We start from the raw sequence: 24,811 nt of genomic DNA on the forward strand, positions 1-24,811 counted from the left end.
GGGAGGGCAGGAGGGAGGGAGAAAGGAAAGCGGGCAGGTGACACCGCGCTGGGTTGCTCGGGCTCGGCGGCAGGAGCGCGGCGGCCATGCACGTCAATGGGAAGGTGGCTCTGGTCACCGGCGGGGCGCAGGGCATCGGACGGGCTTTCGTACAGGCGCTGCTGGGAAAGGGCGCCAAGGTAAGTCTCGGGAAGCGCGCCATCCCTCCCCTTCCCTCCCCTGCCCTTGCCTCCAGCCAGCACTCCCGTGGGTGCGAGGTGGTGGCAGCCCCCGGGGCTCGGCTCGGCTCGGCGGGGGACCCGTCCGTCTGTCCATCCGCCCGCCCGCCACTCGTTTTCCTCCCTCCCCGCTCAGGTAGCCCTCCTGGACCGCAACTCCGAGGCCGGACAGGAGAGCAAGGCGGCCCTGGACGAACAGTTTGAAGCGCAGAGGACGGTGTTCATCCAGTGTGACGTGACGGATCAGGAGCAACTGAAAGGTAGGGAAATCCAGCGCTGCGCTCCGGTGTAAAGCGCAGCGACCGGAGTGAGCCCGGTCTGCCGCACCGGTAAGAGTGCGCTGAAAGGTTCTGGGGGACAGCCTGCTCCCGACCGCTTCTGACAGTGACTCAAAAAGGATTTGTTTCTGAACCTGCAGATGTGAAATATTACTACCACAATTTCACCCTTTTCCTTCGCACATGGGAAAGAAAAGCCAAAGAAATCCTTTCTATTGAGGTTTTGTGCGTGATATTTTTGCATTAAAGCCTCTGTAGAAGATAATTGTTATTTTATGAGTAATATATATAAACTTTAAAGCTCAGACTTGGTTTTTATGAGGCTTCAGTACAGATTCCAAGCTACATTCCCTCATAATAAATGCTGTGCTGGGTTGCAGAGCTCCTTCCATCCAGCACACTTACTTTCATTGCATGCTGCCACAGCTGAAAGCAGAACTGCCACAGTTGAAAGCAAAAAATAGCATGCTACTATACTGTGATGTTATCTGTGGGGTGACAACACCTCACACACATTTTGCAGATGCAGGGAATGCAAGGAGCTTCCCTCATGGATGATTTGCACTTCTGTTTTCACTTAGTGAAACAGTGTACCCTAATGAGTTCCTAGAATATCATATAATGTTGATGCACACCCTTCACAATATTTCATAACAGGCACATCACTTCATCAAAGGTTCATTATTAAATGATACAATCATAGGTAGTGACTCAGATACAGATTTGGACATCCCTTTTTTCAGCACTCTTTCCCCAGATTAATTTCTGCCAAACTAGATGTGAATATTTTTAGCTCTGTTTTTGTTCGCTAAACTTCACTGGTCACTTTCTCAAGAGTGGTCATTGAGCATATCCATTCCTCTTTTAGAAAACATTACAGTTATTCCAGAATTCAGCAATATTGTTTACAGTTCCAAGCTAGCATGACTATGCCTAAGTCCATAGCTTTACAGTGCCTGTCTGTAAGAGAGATGCTGGACTTTAAATATGAGATCTTCTCTAATCAGCTTACAAAGTCTTTATCAGCTAGGTTGATTATTGACTGTTTCTCCAAGTGGGAGGAGTAACCTAGGAGCAAGAAAAAGCATCCTAGGGGTAGGAGTAACATCTGCTGTAGCATGGGTGTTGCCCCAGTGTGCCTTCTCTCCCACAATTCCTCCTTTCTTTAGTGCCAGGGTAGTGCAGGACCAGTAGGGTGTGAACTGGGAGCTGGAGTGAGCAGAATGGGTCAGGAAGGGAGGTGTTAGAACCAAATTAGTAGGAAAAGAGTAGGATTGGAATGGGCTCTTGCAAACAGAAAGAGCAGCTGTTGTATATGCTTCTCTGATAATCATATTAATCCTGTTGTACATTTCTTACCATAAATTTGCAACCATGTCTTACAATCTTTTTGGGTTTCTGTGTTGGTTTTGGTGGTGTTTGTTGTTTGGGGGTTTTCTGACTGCTTTATTTTCAATTTTTTCACTTGTAATTGTATGCTACTGCTTAATGAATTTAGATTCATTTCATACCTAGTGTTTAAAGGTCTTATGGGATGAATTAAGTCCTGTATTTTATGTTAAAGGTCATGTGCAAGAATGCAGCCTCTTTTTATAACTTTAGCCCTTACAGTAGGAAACAAGTCCCAATACTAGAACTAGTATCTGTAGGTACACAAGGCTTATGGGTAGGAAATCAGCTGCTTCATCTACTTTCAAGTCTTACCTGTACTCTTTTCTCTGGTGGTTCTTTCAGTCTCCTACAAAAGTCTTCTATTTTGTCCTACTTTTGAAAAATCACCATACATTTACTTTTGCTTTCCAAGGATATCTAAGAAGCTCTTCTATAACTGCTGTTTGTGCTTGGTTTCCACTGTTTTTCTTACTTTTCCTTTAAAATGGAAACTCCTCTTCATTTTTATTTTTTCACTCAGTGTTTCATATGATCATCTGCTTTTAATTTTTATGGTTCCATAAGCACTAACTAGCGTGCAATGTAAAGGAACATTTTGAAAAGGCAAAAACAAGTCAGCTTAGACTGATGTGTGAGTGAGAACTTTACTAAGAATTTACAGCGAGTTTCTTCTTTTTGGGGATAGGTAAGAGATGGGATTACTGTAGACAAACTTTTACCAGAAATATTCCAAACATAGATATGAAAACAGCTGAAAAGCATTTGGCTCTTTTCTCAATGGGTAAATTAGAAAACTACAGTCAGTCCATGAATCTAATAAACAAATAATTAGCAAAATTACTATTATCCCTGGTGGGTTTTGAAGGCAAAAGATTCTGTTAAGAATTAGGTTGATGAAAGATGTTATTTAGAGAAGGCCTAAGAGGGAATCATCCAGTTTCCAAAATTTGGAAGTTAATTGAGGACCCAAATGGTATTTATTTTACTCATTGAAACTAAGTTAAATACTCAGTTCTGCTAGTAATAAAGCCAAAGGTTTCCATTTACCCTTGTTGATGCAGGATTGGTGAGAGTTAAGTTGAGAAAAGAGAGAAAGAATTAGCAACAAACATAAGAAAAGCCAAAAAGGCAGACAGCCAAAACTAGAGGATTTAGTAATATTACAATATTCTAGTATGGAATAAGAATATTAGAAAAATCTGTACAATAAAGGCAATTGGACAAATAAAACCTTTTCCATCAGCTGCCTAGCTCTTGTTTTGATGTGAAGAACATGATGGACCTGCAGCATTCAGGCAAAGAAAAGGCTTTAACAGTACTGACTGTTTTTCTTGTCTGGTACAAGAAAAAACTTTGTACATCCCTCCAACTGCTGTAAAAATATGTAGGTGTCTGAAAGCTGCTGTTATGCTCCTGAATAGCCAAATACTAAAGATCAGAGAATGAATATGTTCCTGGGATCATCTTTCAGTGAAATAGTTTCATTAAGACCTATCAAGCATAATTTCAGTACACCTGAAACACTGTAGATTTTCAGTCAGTCATCAAACAATGTTTTTTAAAATAATACTCTGGAGGTGGTGTCTTGGTTTACATAATAATAAATATTTAGTGATAAGAATCAAGGGAAAACCAAACAAGCTATATGGACATGTCAGATAATGTCTTTAGTCCTGGAAAATCTTAGTTTGGAATGAACATCTGGGAGTCATCTCATCCAACTACCCTGTCAAAGCAGAGGCAGGCTTGATGAGTTTGCTCCTCACTATGACATCATCATGTTTTTCCACAGACATCTTTTATTTCAGTTCTAAACCTTGTCACCTGGGAGAACACAATGTCATTGTGGAAGTTTCCCAGTTCTTTATTTTGAAATTCTTTGGAAGACAGGTCACTACTTTTATCATCAAAATGAAGAAGATTTAAATTTGAGAAACAGATTATTAAAGTTACCCGACAAGAAAGATGTATTACATTGTATCCATAAATATATACATTTAAACAAGAATCATGATCAATTATTTGTATTTGAAATATTTATATTCATTATTCATTAAATAAAAATTGGACTGAATGAAGAAAATTGTTCTGAACACATGAAGCTTTTTACTTGTCATTTAAAATAGATGGTGTCAAATCTTAAATTCGCTAACTGTGTCAAACTGTTACAAATCAAACTGTAAATGCTTAATTTACATAATTAGGGTGTCAAACATCCTATCTAATGTAAAATGTATAGATGATAAGAACTTTTATTAGCTCCTCTTATCAGACATCACAAAACTGAATGAAAAGGTAACTATGGTATCTTAATTCTTTCAGTTTCCCTCATTATGTCTAATATTAGTGCATATTAGATAAAGCATTTAATTGCATGTTGCTCATTAGTGGCTAAGAAAACAATGAAGACATTTTGATAGACTAATAAAGCATTAATTTGTACACATGTACTTTTATGTCTTACTTTCCACAAATGCTAAGAAATTTCACCCTTGGATCTTCCTATAGATGCTTTCAAAAAAGTAATTGAACATTTTGGAAGGCTGGATATTGTGGTTAATAATGCTGGAGTGAACAATGAGAAGGACTGGGAAAGCACTATACAAACTAACTTGGTAAGCATTATCTCCTTTCACATGTTCATATTTAAAGCTGGAATACACTTAACAGCCTTGGCTTGTACAGACTGTGCCATATGACAGAGCATTAATTATCGGATTGGTAAGCACAGCTATTGAAACAATAACCATGTAACTGCATGTGTACTAACCAAAGAAAGGGTGTGTGGTGGGTCCTTTAAACTGTCTGAGACATGCAGCACTGCGTAGAAGTACTCAGGCTATCTATCACCAGAAAACGTTCTCTTTCTATAAAACACAATGAAATTCTAAAGAGGAGTAACAATCGACTGCCAAAGCAGTAGAGCTGCATCCACAGTGGGCCCAGTCTCTTTATATGAAGGTTTTAGAACATTTTAGTTACTTGTGAGACTCAGTTGGCCTGCATTAGAGGATAAATTGCCATTTGCCGTTCAACCAAGAGCTCCACATTTTCTTCACTAATGAAGCAACCACATAATCTGAGCCATTTCACCATCATCACTGGTAGAAGCACACCTCTTAAGAGCACTTACTTGTTAAAACCCAGTACGTTCAACGAGCTTGTAAAATTCATTTTTGAACAGACTATTACCAGTTCTTTGATATAAGAACCACAATATCTGTTTCTCAATTGAATTTTTTTTAAATTTGTAGTATATTGCTGGGACATCTAAGCTCCAAAGGAAAGACCAACTTTCTAGGTTAAAAAAATTCTGACCAACTAGTATTCTACCACCTGTGAAGTCCTAATTCAATGGTGATTCAACAAGTCACCCCATGATCATACTTACTGCAAAGAAAGTAGCAAAAGGAAGCTTTGAAGAGTGAAATGTGAAGATTTCTCATTTGGAATTTGTCAGGCAACAAGAAAGCTCAGAATAAGAAAATTGAGTTTGTTTTTGTCAAAAATTTTGAGGACCAAACTACCTGTCTTTGAATCCTAATGTCTCCATGAAAACAAACTAACAAAACAACCCCAGGACAAGTAAGACAAACTGTATATGAGAGAAGTTACAGAAAAATTAATGTCAAAATAGGTATTTGGGAAAAAAATTACGTTTCATACCACCTTTCTCTTGACCTTTTATATCTGTCTATTCTTCACATACTCTTCAAGATTTAAGTACATATATTTCTTCCTCCTTCTCTAATTTCTACAATGTGCTGAAAAATCAAACATCAGGAAACTTCATATTGTGAAGTAACAGGATAACTGTCATCCTCAGTGATATGCAATACCAATATCTATTAATACAGATCCCTTGAATTTGAAAGAAGACTTTATCTGTGCTCTAGACAACTTATTTCTCTCTATTTTTGTGCCTGGTTTTAACACAAGATATAAGTTACTGTAGACATCCATTGACCTATCAAATTTGCAAACACAGATAGTCATCACTAGAAAAAGCGAAGTCCATGTGAGAAACATATTTGACTGTCACCCACCTTACAGTTTAGCTCAAAAAACTAAAGGCACTTCTGATCATGAAATCTTGAAGATATTTACTGTCGGGGTAAATAATGTGGTGTCTTAATAATTTTTCAGTGACAAGAGCTTCAAACAGAAGACATTGAGAACCTCCTTCTGCTGTTTTGCAGACAACACCAAGTTGGGTGGGAGTGTTGATCTGCTGGAGGGTCTCTACAGAGGGATCTGGACAGGCTGGATAGATGAACCAAAGCCAAGTGTCTGGGGTGCAGTAAGGCAAAATGCCCAATCCTCACTTTGTTCTCAACAACCCCATGCAGAACTGCAGGCTGCAGGAAGCATGGATAGAAAGTAGCCCAATGGAAAAGGACCTGGGGGTGTTGGTTGACAGCCAACTGGTTCAACGTGAGCCAGCAGTGTGCCCAGGTGGCCAAGAAGGTCAATGGCATCCTGGTTTTTACCAGAAATGGTGTGGCCAGCAGGAGCAGGGCAGTGACTCTCTCTCTGTATTTAGCACTAGTGAGGCTGCACATCAAATTCCATATTCAGTTTGAGCTCCTCAGTACCAGAAAGACACTGAGGTATAGGAGAATATCTGAAGAAGGGCAGCTAAGCTGGTAAAGGGTCTTATAAGGAGCAGCTAAGGGAGCTGGGGTTGTTTGGCCTGGAGGAAAGGAGTCTCAGGGGAGACCTTATCACTTTCTAAAACCACTTGAAAGGAGGTTGTAATGAGGTGAGGGTCAGCCTCTTCTTCCACGTTAGTGATAGGATGAGGAAATGGTTTGAAGTCGTGCCAGGGGAGGTTAGACTGGATCTCAGGAAACATTTCTTCACCAAAAGGGTTGTCAAGCATTGGAGCAGGCTGCCTAGGGAAGTGGTTGAGTCACCATCTCTGGAGGTATTTAAAAGACCTATAGATAGGGTACTTGGGGTCACAGTTTAGTGGTGGCCTTGGCAACGCTGGGTTATCAGTTGGATTTGATGTTCTTAAAGGTCTTTCCCAACCTAAACAATTCTAGGATTCTATTTTTTTTTCTTATTACAAGTCATTGAGCAAAAGCAGACCCTAGGTGAGTTTTTTGCTTTTTGTTGAAAGGAAAAAAATATGTCTGAAATACATGTTTTAAAAATGTCTCTATTTCCCTGATGTGGGATATTTTAAGTATTCTTTGTATTATTCCTAAGAACAAGAATAATTGCTACAGTCACACATTGTGATACACATAATACACATATTTTTTATTTTAAAAAGGGAAAATAAGCCCTCTACATTCCAGTTGTTGTCTTAGTGATATCATTTATATATTGAAATGACAAATATTCCTTGCCCCAGTTTAAAGTACAAAGTACAAAAGTAGAGCAGTACAGAGCAAGATAAATCAGAACAAACACATCTGGGGTGTGTTCTTTATGGCTAAAACAGTTCACAGAACCGGTTGGTCTTCAAGAATATTTTTAAAGGAGTGTAAGGAAGTTCTCTGCTAGTACTGCTTGAGAAAGCATGAAGAACAGAAATGAAGAAGCAAGTTCAAAAACTAGGACTTAATTTGCAAGGAAAAAGAGGAAATAGAACACAATTCCTACTTGTATCCATTACAGTTTCCCAGGAGCAAGAAAAGACAACTTAATAAAGATGGGGATGGGGGGTAGAAGGAGTATCAACTGCTAAAAAGGTATTTCTCTTGCAGTGTTTTCCACCATTTTGCTCCATTTTGTGCTAAACACCCATATTTTCATTACTTTATAAATATTTCTGTTACTTTCTTTTGTTAAGTATTCCAGAAATGCCATCTATTTGTCACCTCAAAACTCCAAAGCTCGCGGTGTGAACTTGATCGATATCAGCTTAATCAACAGCCACTTCAACTGCTCATACCCATATGAGTGTTCACTCCTGTTACTGTGGTGCAAAAGAAAAAATCCATACAGGAATTCCACTTTAAACAGATATTACCAGTGTAGTTTCAAGAGTTCACCACACACAAACATACTAATGCACAGAATAGCACAGGGGCATATGACACTTACGATCTTATCAAGAGTCCTACCTACAGCCCTCCAGCATAAGAATAGTGTTTATTGCTTTCAACTTCATATGAACTTTTACCTTAGGGATCCAAAAATTTCATAATCTGACTTTTTTCTCTTCAAATCCCTAAAGCAAGAAAAGGGCCCACATCTTTATAAGCCTTGAAAATATATGTTAGTTAAACACAATTGGGTATTCTAAGAAATTTCGGTAATTTTATCTTGTGTTGATGATGTAGGCTTTCTGGAACCACTGTAATTAGAGTGGCCACTATAACTACAATATCTTTTCTCTGTACAAATGCGCTTAAGCACATTTTATATTTAAGACAATCCCCCAAATTACATGCAGATTCCCTTTTTATGTTCATGTCACAGGTTTCTGAAAACTGACATAGCTTGCAGTATACAGTTCAGTGTAGCAGGACTGGTATCACATTTTCTTGCATTTTAAGTATTACCTTAAACAAAAATTCAGAAGCACTTTATGTGACATTTTGACTACCTCCTTGTTTTATTATGCCAAAAAAATTAATTTTGTAGATATATTTAAACAAATTTCCCAAATGTAATTACACAGATTTATGAAAAAATTTGAACTCAAAATCACAACTATCTCCTGGTTTTGTGATGATTTTGTACACTTTAATACATTCTGGCAAAACTTTAAATTGCAGGCCAGAAATTGGGCGCATCAAAAAAAAACCAGTCACATGGGATCCAATTATTTAAGCATTCCCCAGAAAGAAGTAGAATTCAAATGCGTTACGAGACAAAATGTAGCAATACCCAACAATTCCAAGATTTTACGTTTTTTATGGGTTTGCATAAGTTATTTCCATAAATGAGAGAGGTAACAATTTGCATAAATTTAGAAAAGTTACTAAAAGAAGTCTACCAAATTCATGGTTTGTCCCTGAAAAATATTTGGATTGGAACTACAGAGAAGATAATGCAACACTGTATATTTATGTGTGACTCCTTTCAATATAGCTCACGGTGCAATAAATGTTCCAGTAATTAGCAAACCTTGCAAAGTCAGTTTGCTCATCAGTAAGGAAATATTCCTCAAAAGGGCAGTTAATGTCTTGGCAGAAACCAGAAGGGTAACTAAGTACACATCAGAAGTGATTAACTGAATTTATTTTTGGGACAAAGACTTCATGATCATCACAAGGCTGTTCCACTGTGCAAGCCATACAAAGGATCCCTTGGGAGTATGCTGCAACCTTCGTCTGGTCCATACACATTGCTTGCCTTTCCCAGTGTACCAGGAGAAATGACAAGGACTGAACTTTCATCCCAAAATAATCTGACCCAGACACACAGCTGGATTCAGCAGCTGGAAATAACCAGTGGATCCCACAACACAGACAAAAGCAAGCACTGTTTCTTAATGCCACCAAACAAACCAAAACAAATTGCTATCTGTAGAAGATAAAATGGTATATGTGACTGGTTTACCACGCTTGCCTTCTAAGACAACTAGAAATTAACTAGCTTAGTTGCTTATTCTTCAGCATAATTTTATATCGGGGGACCAAGTGTCTATGGAGAGATGCAGCCAAAAAGAGATACTTCCTTTGAAATTAGTGACATGAGGGTCAATCCTCTAAGTGCATAAAGAAGCATATAGGTATAATTATTTTTGTTGTTCATATTGCATTAGGAAGGAAACAGTGACCTACCTTAATCGCAAAGTCAATGAAATTTTTAGCTTACAGTTTTAATGTATGTTTATAGCAACCACAGTTGAAGTACAGTGAAAAGCAAATGTCTTTAAACTAAGAACTTAAGCTTAGCTATTCAAATGTCCTTCGCGAATAGAGGTGTGTGGAGTGGAGAGGGGGGAAGTAAAGAAAACTACCATGAAAAAACTAAAAGATAGTGTTTCACTCCAACCTTGTAAAAAAAGCTATGGATTTGCAGCAAATGAACAAATCCTACTGCACACTCCTTTCTCCTTTTTACCTCTCCCTCCCTAGACTTCTTGTTTTCCACAGTTTGAGCTGGAAATTCAAACTCAAGAGCCTCCAATTTCATTTCATAGAAATTAAATTAACTTCTACATAGCAATGCCAAGGGACTTGCATGCTTGCTACAACTTGTCTACTTCCTAGAAAATATACATTAAAAAAAAAAATCAGTCCCACCTTTCTGTCCAACAGCAAAATGCTAAAATTTTCCACGGGTACCACTAGCAGCACTTAGTTTCAGACTTTTGAACTCTGTCTTACGCAGTTTACAAGGTACTTTAAATGTTTCCTTATAGATAGCCATCAATTTACAACATCACAGTATGAAAGGCAAATGATCTTGGTTCAAATTCCAGCTCTGTGCTAACCTGCTTTATGAAACCACAAGTCCATGGCTCTTTCATTTTTGTTCATTATCCCTAGCACTGAACTATGTTAGCTCAGGAACCTATATAAAATGTTAGGACTGATTACCCTTTTTTTCCCTCAAAGGATTTCATATTGCTGTACCATCTTAATAGCAATATAGCACTTATCTTCAACACTGAATGTGCTAATACATTTTCTCAGCATGAAATACTAGCATGCATAAGGAGACAGCAGAAGTATCAGACAGAGGTGGAAGGGAAACCTTATTAGATAGGTAAAACTTTTGTTAAATAGGAGTTGGAACACCTGCCTTGAAACACTAGAAGAAAGCACTGTGTACTAAGTTACCTTCAAAGAAATTGTCACTTGCAAAAGATGATGATTAATGATGTTCTGAGCACCATCACTGAAGAACTTTTTTTTTTCTTCTTTTTTTTTTTTAATGGATAAAGCTAGAATGGAATACAAAGTATGAGAACTGAGTTAGAGGTATAATGTTGGAATGCAAGAATTTGTACACATTGGCTGGCATTGGTTCCCAAAAGAGAAAAAAATGAATTAGTGCTCTATTGAAGACTTGGAGTCTAGTTAGAATCAGAGTTTCAATATATGATTTCCTTTAGAATAATACAATTAAAGCTATACAGCCATGGGATACATAGAAATGTCAAGAATCAAGGATTTTTAAAGTTTTATTTCTGATTTTGACACTGATACCTAAATTGCCATTTAAGAAATCATTAAATAAGCTAGTGATTATTGATATGATACTCTCAAAAGCAATTGCAAATGCTCAGAGTATTTGCATAATTATTTTACAATGTTTATCATGCTGTCAGATACCACTTTGAGTTTATTACTTTATAGTACTTTAGAAGGTCTGATCTCTACTTTAAGTATGTAATTTATAAAAACTAATGGTCATATTATAACTTTATTGGAAAGAATCCTAAATTTTCCACTGGCATTTGAAGAGTAAAATTGCCCTCTTGGGAGACCACTCAGACTTCCAGTGCACCTTGATGGCCTATCTTCATTATGTGCTATAGTAAAACACTGTATACTGGTAAGAAAATAAACAGCAGTGTTGCTAAATCACACAGTTTTCAACAGCTAGAAGGACAGTAATTTAGACTATTTTCTGATTTTAATGATACTTGTTTTCCATAGCCAGGGTCAAAAAAACTGTGTGAGAGTCATCTGTCCTAATTCTTGATTAACCTACATTTAATTACAAATCTGACAACTTTCATACTCTTTGTTCTTGACATGTTTATGAACAACATCCATTCCACTAAATGCAGCTTTAAACAAAGGAACTGTAAAAATTTCAGCTCTGAATTGCTTTCCTGTACAGTCTCTCAGCATATTTTTATCTTAAACCAAGTCAGACAATTTTTTTAATTAGGTAATTTTAAAATTCACTTTCCCAGAATTTCTATTTGCAACAGACAAGCTATGAATTATTGTTGGTTAAGAGCATGGAATTAAATTATTTTAGAAGTTCAATTAGAGAACTACACAATCTGAAGAGACTTTTAGTTTCTTTCAATTTATGGAAAGGAAATGAGAGACATTTTTAATCATATCCCAAACGCAGAAAACTGTGCAGAAAACACATAATTCTTTGCCCATCTCACTTTCTATTGTGTATTTCATGGTATAAAGAAGTAACAGACGATGATCTTTCTTTTAGAGTGCAGACTAATCATTCTGACGTCAACAATTAGGAATCCAAAGTCACATATGTGAGGAGGCCTGAGGCTGCAATTTGTGCACTTGCGAAGATGGATTTCATAACAAAACCAAAATCAAATGTGCTATTGTTCTTTGGAAAACAGTAATCCAAATACTTTTTTTCTTTGGGAAACCTCTTTCCCATTTGAGTGTTTGACACCCAGATATGAGGAGCCAGCTTCCCTTCATGAACTCAGCTGGATCAACAGGCTCAAATGGAAAGAGGCACTAAGTCTGCTAAGCACACATTGTTGACTTCCATACTATAGTAAGTTCTGCCACCGCTGTCTTCCTTGGGGAACTATTGAGAGAATTTTCTCTCCTGGAGAGAGGTGGATTCTGGAAAGAGAATGGGAAATCTATCACGCAATACTTTTCATCTGAAGTGTCACCTGCTGAGTATGCAGACAGATAGATTCTTCTCACCCTGGATTTGAGGTTCAGAGTTTATCTATCTACAGAATATAGTAATTCTTTACTTTACCAGCCTAAACATCATAAATAGCCACTTCACCCCAAATCAGTCACAGTCAATGAGGTATTTGCAAGGATTACAGGTAAGGATTACAAGGATATAGCAGGTGTAAGGGGCAATATCCAAATGGAAGTCTGTCTTTATTCTGAAGACTACATCTCACAATACCTTTGTGTAAAGGAGAACGTTTCCAGCCACTTGAATAAATACTAAGTTAATGGATTCTAGAGACAAAAAAAGAACAATACAGTAATTTTCATAAGAGAGTCAAGCAACTCACTTTTTTTCTTGTTTTATAATTGTAGTTTTTACAAGGACTAATCTAGCTCTATTATCTCTTAGAAGGCTGGAGGAATAGAAAAATCCTTAAGGAGCCCCAAGCTGCTTCCTTCTTCAATTGATTTATGTTCTCTAATCATCCTAAGTGGAATTCTCTTTCTCTGCTCAACAGGCTGAGCCACTGCTCCAGGGCATGACAGGACCTGCACCTGCTCTCCACAGACAACATTAACCCCTTTCTTTCTAAAATATCTTTTGTACAACCCCTTTCTTTCTAAATATCTTCTGTACAGCCTATCATAAGTATATATTAAAAAATACCACCCACCCTTAAGTCCAAATCTAATTTCAATTGAGGTGCCAGTTAGTTCATGATCAGAATAAGTATACCTTATGGCAACACTACTGGACATTAACAGTCTTGGGTTAAATAAATCAAATTTATATGTGACAATCAACATTAAACAGCACTAGATTACCTTTACAAGAGGATTTGCTACTTTCCATAACATGTAAGAGAAATCAGATTTACTTTGGTATGTTTCAAGACTGAACAACACTGAAGAGAATTTTGAAAAACAGAAAGTTTCTGTTAAAGCATCTGTTATAGCATCCTTTTGATAATAATCAAAATATTTTTAAAAAATATGTTAGCTGAAACAAAACTTGCCAGGAGAGAAACAAAAAAAAGCTTTTCTATGCTGTAACTGTTTCACTAAAGTTACTGTCTTCCACCAGGAGCCCTTGCTGCTGCCTTTCTCTTACTGTTTGGTTAAATCTCAGATAAAGTGACTCACTCTCTGGGAGAAACTCTCTCTCATGATTCATCCAGGAGGCTGATAACCCCAGGCTTGTCTGAAGTTCAGTGAGAGGAATCCCAGCAGAATTTCTAACTGCATTAGGGATCAAAACCAGATTTTAAGGAATCAGTATTATATAGGTTTCAGAAATTTTCTTTTTCTTCAAAATACTTTCTTAAAAAAAAATAATTGTAAAAATCACCTACTGCAACTAATATTAAGCTAACAATATTTCACATCTCTTAGAATGCTTTTTTTACCTTATCTGTATTTGCCTGTTTGGGCTAATTTTCATTTGAGAGGACTAGTAAAGCTCCCATAACTTTAGCCAGAAAATAATACAGATCTTTAATATCCTGGGACCAGAAATATATTCTTAATCTTAAAAACTGTAAACTTCTTGTGACTTGAGCCAAATGCAGTTTTAAGTGTTAATGTTATTTTCAGATACAGTCTGTACAGTTTTTTATTATGTATAACAGCATGTCTCAACAAAAATTATGGGATATAGATCAGTTCATTTGCCACTTACATTTTTAGATAAGGTGTGTGTTTGATCTATAATTTACTTATTTAATTTCTTTCGTGGCTCTTATTTCACTTTGCAATATTTTAGTTTGATTATTGATATCTTCTTAAGAAAAATAAGTAAACTGCTATTACTTCTATTTATTGCAGTCCCACTTCTGAAGTTATGGAGTTGTAATACTGTGGAGTGTCTTTTGTGTTTATAATCTTCAAAGTATAAATAGGATCAATGGTAAAGCAATACAGGTTCTAAGCACCACAATAAAAGCAAGTTTCAGTTTGTAGGAGCACAACAGAAAGATACTTTGTATACCATAAATAATTCAGTAAGATATTTTAATAGTTTCAAATAATCTTTGAATATCTTTGATAATTCCTTCCCCTTATACCAGACATCTGTGATTAGAGGAACCTACCTTGGCCTAGAATACATGAGAAAAGGAAATGGAGGCAATGGAGGAGTAATCATTAATATCTCATCCTTGGCAGGTGAGAATATTTTCTGCAAAACACTTCCTACTACTTTTTTTTCTAAAGTAAATGAATAATACTTGTCAGTCGTATTTTTTCTTCTTTCTTATGGCTCTTCCCTGTTTATTTTTCCATGTTTATATTTATTTTGACCTGGTTTTCATCATAGCAACAGAAGCATATCAAATCACTACAACTTTCATTTGCTTTTTTAAGCATACTTCAATAGAAAAATCAGTCATTTTCCTAACCTATCGGTCTCATATTTAAAATCTTGTGCATGATATAAATTCCTCCATTCAATTCCATAGGAGCACAGTTGTAGGAATATCTAAGACTAGACTGTATCTACTCTACTAACGAAGATTGTCATACACTCATTCTGTTCCAAGTCCTCTCAAATGTGATCTACTTGAGCTTGAGAAGTCATAAAATTAACATATTTCACCGAGCTTAAGCAAGTGTTTTCTTTGCTCACTCTTTGTCTATGCTATAATTGTGTTTCAATTTATCGGCATAAAAATAGCATTATATGGGTCAGGGTTATTGCTGCTCAGTTGTGAGGCAGAATTCTGCACCATTTCCTGTGGCACACTCAATGTTGCAATGACTGGGTTCACAGTAAAAAAGCACAGCTAAAGGGGAAACTATATATGGACAATGATGTCATCTGACAACCTTCCTCAAAAAATGTGTGGGGAAGTACTTGCATTCTCTCTTTTTTGTTTGAAGAGTTTGTTCTCTCTTTTTACTGTTATACTGTCTGGGAAAAATAATATATATGCTAGTTTACACTTGGATTGTCAGAGCTTTCTTTGGTATCTGTGCAGATTACCAAATTAGAGCAATTTTATTCCAAGATATTCCTATCTGTCTTAACAATGAAAAGCCATTTAAGAGCACTGGCCATAGTTACTGACTGTGGATAGGTGTGGATGTTCTGAGTATTAAATTCTCCTGTAAACCTTAGCTTTTGTGATAAAAAGTCTAGTTCACCCTGTTAAGATAATGCATATGGATCTGGAGGATCTGAATTAATACATGCACATATCTCATACGGGTGAGAGGTTCTTTATTAAAAGCCTCCGTGTACTTTTAAGTCAGCATTTGTAATACTGCCTAACACACTGCCCACTGACGCCTCTAAGTTTATCCCTATTGGCTCGAATGGACATTGTATGGGGATCAAATTAACCTGAAGGAACTGCTGTTGCAGTACAAGAGTTCATCAGCACAAGTAAAAGATTAAACATTTTCACAGGAACACTGGTGCCCAGGCAGTGCTTAAGAAAGGGCAGAGGAAGCAAGTAGTTTGATTCCTTTTCTAAATAGTCTCACATAAACACAAAATGACTTTGTTTTTAAGACCTAAAAGCTTGGCTGTTCTGTTTGTTAAGAGCTTGTAAGAGCTGCTTTAATTATTTGATTAAAATTTGCATTTATTTACTTAATTTTTTAACATTAACATTGTGCCATTATGATTGTGGGTATCTGACAAAACAAAGTGTTCTTTGTTTTGTTTTCTTTTACATGGCTTGTATTTAGGAATTGTTTCCAAAGGCATAAGAAAAAACACACTTTAAAAGCTAACATATACTAATTTTTATTGCTTACTTATTTACTACTACTTGTGCTTTATGACTCTAATTCTCCTTTCCAGTTTGAAGGTCTAGGTCCTGTAGTTTATTCCATATATGAAAGGCAAACTGCCATTGGCTTGCTTACTATTCTTTTTGAGTGTTTTCTTAGAACTAGCTTCTGTTGATCATTAAATTTTTGAGTGGCTTTGATCCCCCCTGTGCAAGTTCTCTGTAAGATGCAGACAGTAACTATTCCTGTGTCTTGATGAGCAACAAAAAGAATTGTATTTAGTGCTTACGTAACATTCAATAATAGCTTTACACATTAATTAGTTTCCAGTTCTCTGCCATGGAAATTTTCCCAATGATTTGGACTAGGGACAGAATTAAGCCTTACAGTTCTACATTTTCAAACACCCATGGAACTACTTAAATGCTTCCTATGAAGTCGATGCTTAAAGTGTTCATTCAGCTGGATTAAAGCCAGTGTTCACCCTGTCTTTCCAGTACTGGGTCTTCCTTTCTTTAGTCTCTCCACAGGACAGGACTAGGTAAGAGAGCAAGCACTCAGCTGTGTCTCAGATCTATAAATCTGATTGTTATTGGACTTGTGTATTCATATCAAGAAGTAATGCTGCTAAACTGAAATAATGAGAAATGAATTTTACTTCTAACTTGGCCCCCTAATGACTGCAGGGTTTTGTACTGAAAAAAATTTGATTTCAAATTTAAGGAGTAAAATGTTCTAAAATTTCTTCTGTAGGAAGCTACACATTACCTTTATTTTGTTTAATGGAATAGTTACAAGCAACAGAGAAGCCATACAAAACTAAATTTAACTCAAGAGATTATTTACCTGATTAAATTTAACATTGTCTTCTACCTTGTGGTGGCTGGTACCTTACACTTTTTGCAAGTAAAGGGAGAAACAAAGTCATGCATACACTTTGGCTTGGTAGCTTTCATATTTTGAAGAAGGTATTTTATAAAACTGAATTTGTATCTGTCTGGATTCTAGCAGACAAAAAACCTTCAGAGTTTTCATAGAGGGCTTAGAAGTGGTAAAATTTTTAGCACACCACCAAGATTGAGAGGTTGTTTGATACGCAATGAATCTGGTCACCTTTCTGTTGTACAGTCATATAAGTGCTTTGATTGCACTCAACTTTGAGCACTCAGATTCCACAAGCAGCTCATTTGTCCTCCTTTTATATGGAAAGCTTCAGCCCAAAGAAATACTTAAAGTACCCATCATAGCAAACAGGCTTTAATAGGACCTGATTCTATATATATTACAAGAACAAAACTAAGAATATGGTATCACAGTGGTACAGGGGAGCAGAAGTGCCAATGGCTGTACAACCAGGGCCTTAATTTCACGATTGTGAAAGAGCTTCCGGTCCCTCCGCTTTATTAAAAGAAGGATACTGAGCAGAATCCAACAGAATGAGGTTAAAAAATTTAGAAACTATTCCTCTGAGACTTCAGTTCACTATTAAAGGAATCATAGAAATGGCACAGCTTAGAATTTCTGCTAGGATTTCTGAGTGTCTTTTGTTTTGGCACTCAGGAGGACTGCTAGGATGTCATGAGGGTATAAAGGGAAAAAATCAGAAGGGCCAAAGTCCAACTAAAAACTAAAAAGGTTAATAAATCTTATTCAAAGAGACTTGTTCAAACCTCTGAAGGCAATATGTGTTCAGCAGGAAAGTATAACTGGGGAAAAATGCTTAATTCTGTTTTCATCAAAGTTCTTCAGCAGACTGAAGGGAAATTTCAGTCTCAACAAAGCTTACTGATAACAATACAAGCTTATTGATACAACTTTCCACTTCCAGTACTAATTTCTCAAGATGTGGATATTGAAACTATTGACCATGATAAATAAGGCATTGGAGTGAGAAGCCTGACACCATGTCTCCAATGGTAGAATGATCTTGCCACTCTAATAACAAGGGGACTAGAGTATTAGCAAGGGCAAGAGGTGTCTCTGTCAACCTGCCAGCAACTGAGAAAAATAAAAAAAGAGCAGTTAACACTGATTTTGGTAAACCAAAGAGCATCTTGAGTCAACATGAAATCATTTGCAATTCACTGTGCAGCAACATCCAGAGAAAGAAAAACTTAGGCATAGCTGCCCCCCCTTGTTAAGAGAGATTAAAACACACATATATCACTTTCCAGAAGTACACTAACCCATCCATTTGAACACCCTCCCCTTCCTCCCCCCATTATTTTGTGCATAATGTTCTCCAGTCTGTTTCACAGCCGTTCTGCATTGCATAAGATAATTAAATATTCATGGAAGGAGCAAATAGAATCCAGATTTTCTAACAAAAGGATGTCCTAAGTAATATGTTATGAACTCATCTTTGCTTGCTGCTTAAATTGAGCAGGCTCAATATCACACAGTGGTTCATCACAAAATACTTGCTAAGAAAGTCCTTAGGACACATCACTAACAAGTTCAGCTCTTTCCAGTGTAGGGAAGTGGCTCAGAACTGGAAAGCCCACACCATGGTTCTCAGTACCAAACTCAGGAAGAAAAGTAAGACAGGGCTGTCATTGTTTTGTGTGAGGGGTGCTAGGACTAGTCTTAGCTGCTTGGGCTGAAAATGAGTCAACTGATTATTTCTTGGTTCTCCACTTCTGCAAAAATAATAATTTCAATTAGAAAAGAACTTGCTTTTTTAAAAAAATTATTTGTTCCTCCCTTTCTGCTTAGTTATTCTTGCTGTCTTTGCCATTTAAGTAAGTCTTTGAACCTCATTACACTTCATTATTGTGAGCTGTGCCCTTCCTTTGTTTATTTCTTGACTTTGTTTCTCTTCCCTCTCAAGTAAAAAGTAATTTGCCTCACTGGGCTTAAAAAAATAAAAATAAAATTACCTCTAAATTCCTCCTCTGTGTCTCTCACTAAATTGTGTCAGTTTTATTTCTGTTTGCTGCAGCCTAATTGCAATTTTTTTTATCTAAAGTATGTAAAAGTACTTAAGAGTATTTTTAAAAATAATGTTATAATATTTCTAATATGCTACTATTCCAATGTTTCCAATAATTTGAAGAATGGTGATGATCATCAAAATTCAACAAAAAAGAGGAATATTAAGCCTGTGTTGTGATCACAACCCACAGGAGACAACACAAAAGCCATTTTCATAAAGTGAGTTCTCAAGCAGAAGTTTAACACATTAGTCCAAACTAATCAAATAAATACAAGTTAAAGAGAACAACCAGCCACTAGGTTTAGTTCTTCACTTTCCACTACTGAACAGTGCTAATAACAGTCTTGGTTTCACTGGATCACCAAGGTAGCATATGAACCAAGATAAAACCTTGAAACTTTCAGGTTCGTAATTAGAACTTGGTGCTGTCTTAGAAGGTTTGTTCCTTTAGACAAAACAGATTCCAGAGCAAAGAGCCCATGTAAGTCTCTGGCAAACATATTTTTTTCTGGCAAATCCATATTTAAAGCTGGGTAGTGAATTCCTCATCTCCACTGAGATAAGTCCCTCCCCTTCTTGAATGTATCACTTAAAGATATGAAATATGAAAAATGAAAGTAACCATACTAGATGTGAGTTATTAATTGAGATGACTTCCAATAGAACCAAGCATTAAGGCATCAAAATCACTATCCAGTTTTACAATGGCACATTAAGGAACACAGACTAATTTTATCCTCTAATTTTAGGACAGGTTGAGGTTTGCTATTCATAAGGGCATAGCTTTCAGGTGAAACTACAGCATCCATATGGTCCAGTTCAGCTTTCATTGTACAGTGGAAATTGCTGGCACGATGGGCAGGAATGAATATGCACTCATGATCTGTCATTTCTTCTTGATTAGCTTCTTTGGCCATCAAACTCAGTCTTACTAGAACTAAGTTCTTAATTTTCCTTCAAAACCTCTGTTCTCTCTTCTTTTTCTAGTATAAATAAAAATTTCTGCTCTCCCCCTCTCACCATCCAGATTCACGATGTTAGCAGTCATTTTTTATTTTGCTTCTCCTTTTCCCACACTTCCTCTCTGAAGTCACTGTAAATTAATGCAGGTGTCCAGTTCACATCAGCTAGGGTGTTAGAAATCAAAGATTATCTAAAATACTTCAGATCCTTTATATACCTAAATACTTTACTAATTCATAGAACATGACTTAAAAATCTCATTCTTGAGTGTTTTCTTCCAGATCCTGTCCTCTCTTCTAAGTCATACTTCATAAATAAAACTTTTCCTCTTAAAAGTTACACTTTCATTACTGTTCTTTTGACTCTTTGTGTTTTTATCCAATATCTTTTCCCAGCCTGTCTCAGATTATAAAATATAATCTGCACATTTTTACTACTCTATTTTGTTGTATCTCTATAAATATATCATATTTTTTTTTACATTATATACCTATATGTGTGTTTAAGGTAATCATAAATAGGAGTTCTCAACATCTTTATTCAGCTATCTTTTTATTTTAAAGGACTCATGCCTGCTGCATTTCAACCTGTGTACTGTGCTACAAAACATGGTGTAATTGGATTCACACGATCAATAGCAGTAAGTATGTGTTTTGGAAAAGAGTATCAGCAGCTCCTTCGGAACATGCTGAAGTTTTTCACGTTCCTTCTCTATAGCCACACAACTGGAATTAATTTTCTGAAAGGAAACAAAGTGTCTGAAGCAGTGGAGGTTCCCTCCTTTCACAAAGGCAATCCAAAGATGAAATAAGTATGGCATCTGTGTGTTTATGACCGATTTGAGGTTTTGGGAGCATGGAAGAAAGATGTTGCAAAGTAATTTAAGGAGAGTGGGAGGAGCCCAAAAGCCAAATTCTAATCCAAGCTTTAAAAATTTTTTCAGAACCCCGTCCCAGTCACTTAACATTTTGTTTTCCTTATTTGCCAGTCAGGTTGGTTACATTTTTTAATGATAAAAAGGCACTAAAGTTTACAAAAGTGACTTGGACTCACCATTATTTATTCTTACTGAGTCTTAATACTCCAAAAAGGCAAAATGACACATTCAGGATGGGACATGTAAGATGACCATACAGTAAGTCTCAGGCTCTGACTCCAAAACTTCCTAGTTAAATTGAACAAGCAGTGTAATAAAGTAACTTGGAGGGAGCAGATATGGTTACTTTCAATAGATTAATCTACTCATATAAGATTTCCAACCTGATTTCCAGAATTATTCACCTAAAATAATACTTTGGATATTTTATCCATATTTTATGCCCCCATGCCCACACAAATTTAACTTCTTTTTCAGATTAACCTTAAGAGAATAGTATGGATAAGTGTTTCATATACCACATTAAACACATCAAGAACCTAACACCTAGGCTTGCATTTTGTTTTTCTCATTATAAATATAGATTACACCATCTAAGTGCAAAAGTAAATTAGAGGAAACACTGTCTTTAAGTAACATAAGAATGTCAAGAATAAAAAGAATAATGAACATAGTGAACTACAGTATTTACCAGGGAAGGCAGTACAGCCTAATGTTGGGCTGGTCTGATACCTAACATCTAGGATTTGATTTTCTTTTCTCCCTCAGACCAAGAGGGCAGACTACCATACCATGAAAATGACATGAGACTTGCATAATACCTGAAAGGATTCCTGTTAAATATTAAAATAAATAGAATGTAGCATTAACATTTATGGTTATTCTTGAATATGTCATGTATAGTTCATAAGTTCTGTGCTGAGAAAGTTCATCCAGCATGCAACGCATGCCTGAATGCTGATCAGACTTCTCTGCTACATACACACTTTAGTAGAACCACAAATGAGGGCACAGAACAACTTGTGCATCTTGCTTTCATCATGTTCCTGAACTACTTCCTGAAAAAACTAGTGCCTCTTTCCTGGAGTTCACAGGGACTTTCCTGTGGAGATGCTCAGTGATAGCTTCATACACTGGCAGGGACAACAGAGCAACTGGAAAGGTTTAACATTACAGTTCTAGGCATAAAGACTAGATCCTATTTCTGTTGATGTAGGAAGGCAAATACAATCTTAGAGATACTGTTTCTTTAATGCAGAGTTTTATTTTAATAAAAAAGTTCATATATTTGGGAGATTCTTTTTCTTGGTTTTGCTTAGAAGAGTTATCTCCTCACCCTAGAATACTTTTAATGACATGCTAAGAGCACTAATAACAAAAAATATTAGAAAAAAACAGCTTCATGCAAGTAAGAGTGTTGATTTCTTGTAGAATTGTTCTCCCAACAAAACAAACAGTTTTTTTCCTAGTAATCTAGTATGATTACTACAGGAAATGTGCTTCAAACTTAGTTTGAAACAAAACAATCAGTAGTAACAAAATCTGCTTATTAAGCAAGGCTGAAAAGTACTTAGTGTTAAATCTCATTATCTAAAAACTTACACAATACTGTCTCAAAATGTTGATGACAAGCGTCTAACCCTTTCTCTTTTCTAGTTAGCTGCTAATATGGACAACTATGGTGTAAGACTCAACACAATTTGTCCAGGATTTGTCAACACACCAATTCTTCAGTCCATAGATAAAGAAGAGAATATGGGACAATATTATTCATATAAGGATGAGATCAAAAATATGATGCAGTTCTATGGCGTGATGGAGTAAGTCAAGTCAGATACAGGCTTTTTCCTTTTGTTCATGAGGAACAAAGACATGCAATAGCACTTTTAGAAAAATTAAAATAAAAGGGAAATGCTGCCTCAGACAAAAGACTATCAAATGTGTTATCCTATAAACAAGGAAAAAAAGGAAGACATCTAAGGCTATTTTTACAGCACCACCCTCACAGTAATATATCCCCATATGCATTCCCAATTCCCAGCAAAATGCAAATCAAATTCCTAAGTTAAATACATTGTGTTTAGTTTTTAATAGACCTAGGTGTTCCCTCATAAATTTCTTTAATCAAACATCTTGTGAGATACAAGGTATATAATTTGCGTTGGATTTTCACAAAATTTGCCAGTGAAACAAGACAGAAGACCAAGAACTGAAAAAACTGGACTAAGTTCATAAAAGCACAGTAGCAGCCATCGTGCATCAGATCAAAGAGTTATCTGACCCATTACAGTATTGCCAACAAAGGCCAAAAGCAGACATCTTGGACAGCCTGTGAGAACAAGACAAGTATAAAGTGGGGTTTTTTTAACACTTTCTTAGTTTCTAACAATTGGCTGCTCAGATGCTTCTGCACAAAGGAAATGCTATGACTGTGTTGGTTTCACCCATACTTTTCCGTATGTAAAATACATTGCACCTATTGACCACAGCAAACTGCATGTGAAATTATCCTTATGCTAATTTGTATGTCAGTCCTGGTACAGAAACAGCAGAGCTGCAGATGATTGTGTAAGGATTACTTCTGTCCATTTTCCTGGCAGAGAAAACTTTGATAGGAAGTCCAGTAGCATTTGGATGTCCACAGGCGTTTATCAGAAACTAGAGCAAACAAATGATGATTTGTAAAGCAACCACTTTACATGTATGTCCTGATTGAGGAGACTAAATATCTTTCCTGAAACACTCAGACACCTCTGCTTTTCTTCAAAGTAAATTTGCTCAAACAAAAATTTGTTTAATTTTCAGGTTATATAGATTTACATTGAGTTTCTTTACTTGTCCTTTTCACGTTTTATTATATCATGAATGTGAAATAACTTTTTTTTTCAGCCCATCAACAATTGCTGAGGGACTGATAACAATAATTGAAGATGATACTCTAAATGGAGAAGTAATGAAGATTACAGCATCCCAAGGGATTCATTTTCAGCAATATGGCCAAACACCTTTTCCATCATCAAAGAGATGAATAATTGTTTTGTGCTAATTACTCCTGGCTTTTCTTAAATATAAAAAGTTTTGAAAAGAGTAATTTTGGGGAAAAGGGTTAATGTTTTATCTAGAGCAGTAACAGTGCTCAAACGTTTGCTATAACAAAGAAATGGGCAAGAAAATCTGGTGTGGGAAGATGTTACCACTCTATTCTGATTATAAAAACACTAAGAAGATTATTTATTTAGTATAATAAACACATTGCTCTGAAGACTTTTTTTGTTGTTTAGTAATAGGAGCCACTTTTTTCATTCTGGTAGTTCTGATCTACAGACTCCAAGTGTATTTTGGTGGACCTGACTTACTTTCTTAAAATTCTTTTCAATGCCTACTTACATTTTCAATTCTTCAGACCAGGAATTCAGTTCAGGAATCTAGCCCATAAGCTCTGTAAGGAGTTAAGAATTTACTTTTTCTTATGAAAATTAAGCAGAACAAGAGGCAAAATTCAAATTCCTTATATATATATACATATATATAAGTATGTTCAAAATTCAAATTCCTGGTGTATATATGCACATATATATTAATATGTTCCATATCATATAAGAAAGTACAGATTTTTATATTCTTAGATTTTAGGTATTTATAAAATAATCTAGAAATATTTTTGTTTTCTTATATATATATATATATATATTTGTGTGTGTGTGTGAATTTTCTCTCTCTGTATATAAAAGGATGAATACTTTGGCATTGTTTGAAATGTCTGCTTACTCATTAGATCATATTTTCCAAACCCTTAAATCTAATTTCTTTCCTGATTGATTAAAATATTAATTCAATCCTGAATAATCTGGGTCTTTTTCATGTTT

The 24,811-nt window shown here is 36.1% G+C and overlaps 1 protein-coding gene across 4 annotated transcripts; it reads left to right on the forward strand.

The window, feature by feature from the left end:
- Nucleotides 1-24,791, forward strand: HPGD (15-hydroxyprostaglandin dehydrogenase). 4 transcript variants are annotated; one of them, XM_051790217.1, is made up of 7 exons: nucleotides 1-179; nucleotides 355-478; nucleotides 4,397-4,503; nucleotides 14,502-14,598; nucleotides 20,632-20,708; nucleotides 22,602-22,765; nucleotides 23,835-24,791. In XM_051790217.1, the coding sequence occupies exons 1-7, from the start codon at nucleotides 87-89 to the stop codon at nucleotides 23,971-23,973; spliced, it is 801 nt and encodes a 266-aa protein (XP_051646177.1). In that variant the 5' UTR covers nucleotides 1-86; the 3' UTR covers nucleotides 23,974-24,791. The 4 variants fall into 4 exon arrangements, with proteins under 4 accessions (XP_051646177.1, XP_051646179.1, XP_051646178.1 ...); XM_051790219.1 differs by lacking the exon at nucleotides 22,602-22,765 and having other exon boundaries at nucleotides 12-179; nucleotides 23,835-23,994; XM_051790218.1 differs by lacking the exons at nucleotides 4,397-4,503; nucleotides 14,502-14,598 and having other exon boundaries at nucleotides 12-179.
- Nucleotides 24,792-24,811: the final 20 nt, after the last annotated feature.

Source organism: Manacus candei, unplaced genomic scaffold (assembly GCF_025592945.1).
Source record: "Manacus candei isolate 608988 ecotype Guabito, Panama unplaced genomic scaffold, ASM2559294v1 h1tg000028l, whole genome shotgun sequence".
Classification (NCBI taxonomy): domain Eukaryota; kingdom Metazoa; phylum Chordata; class Aves; order Passeriformes; family Pipridae; genus Manacus; species Manacus candei.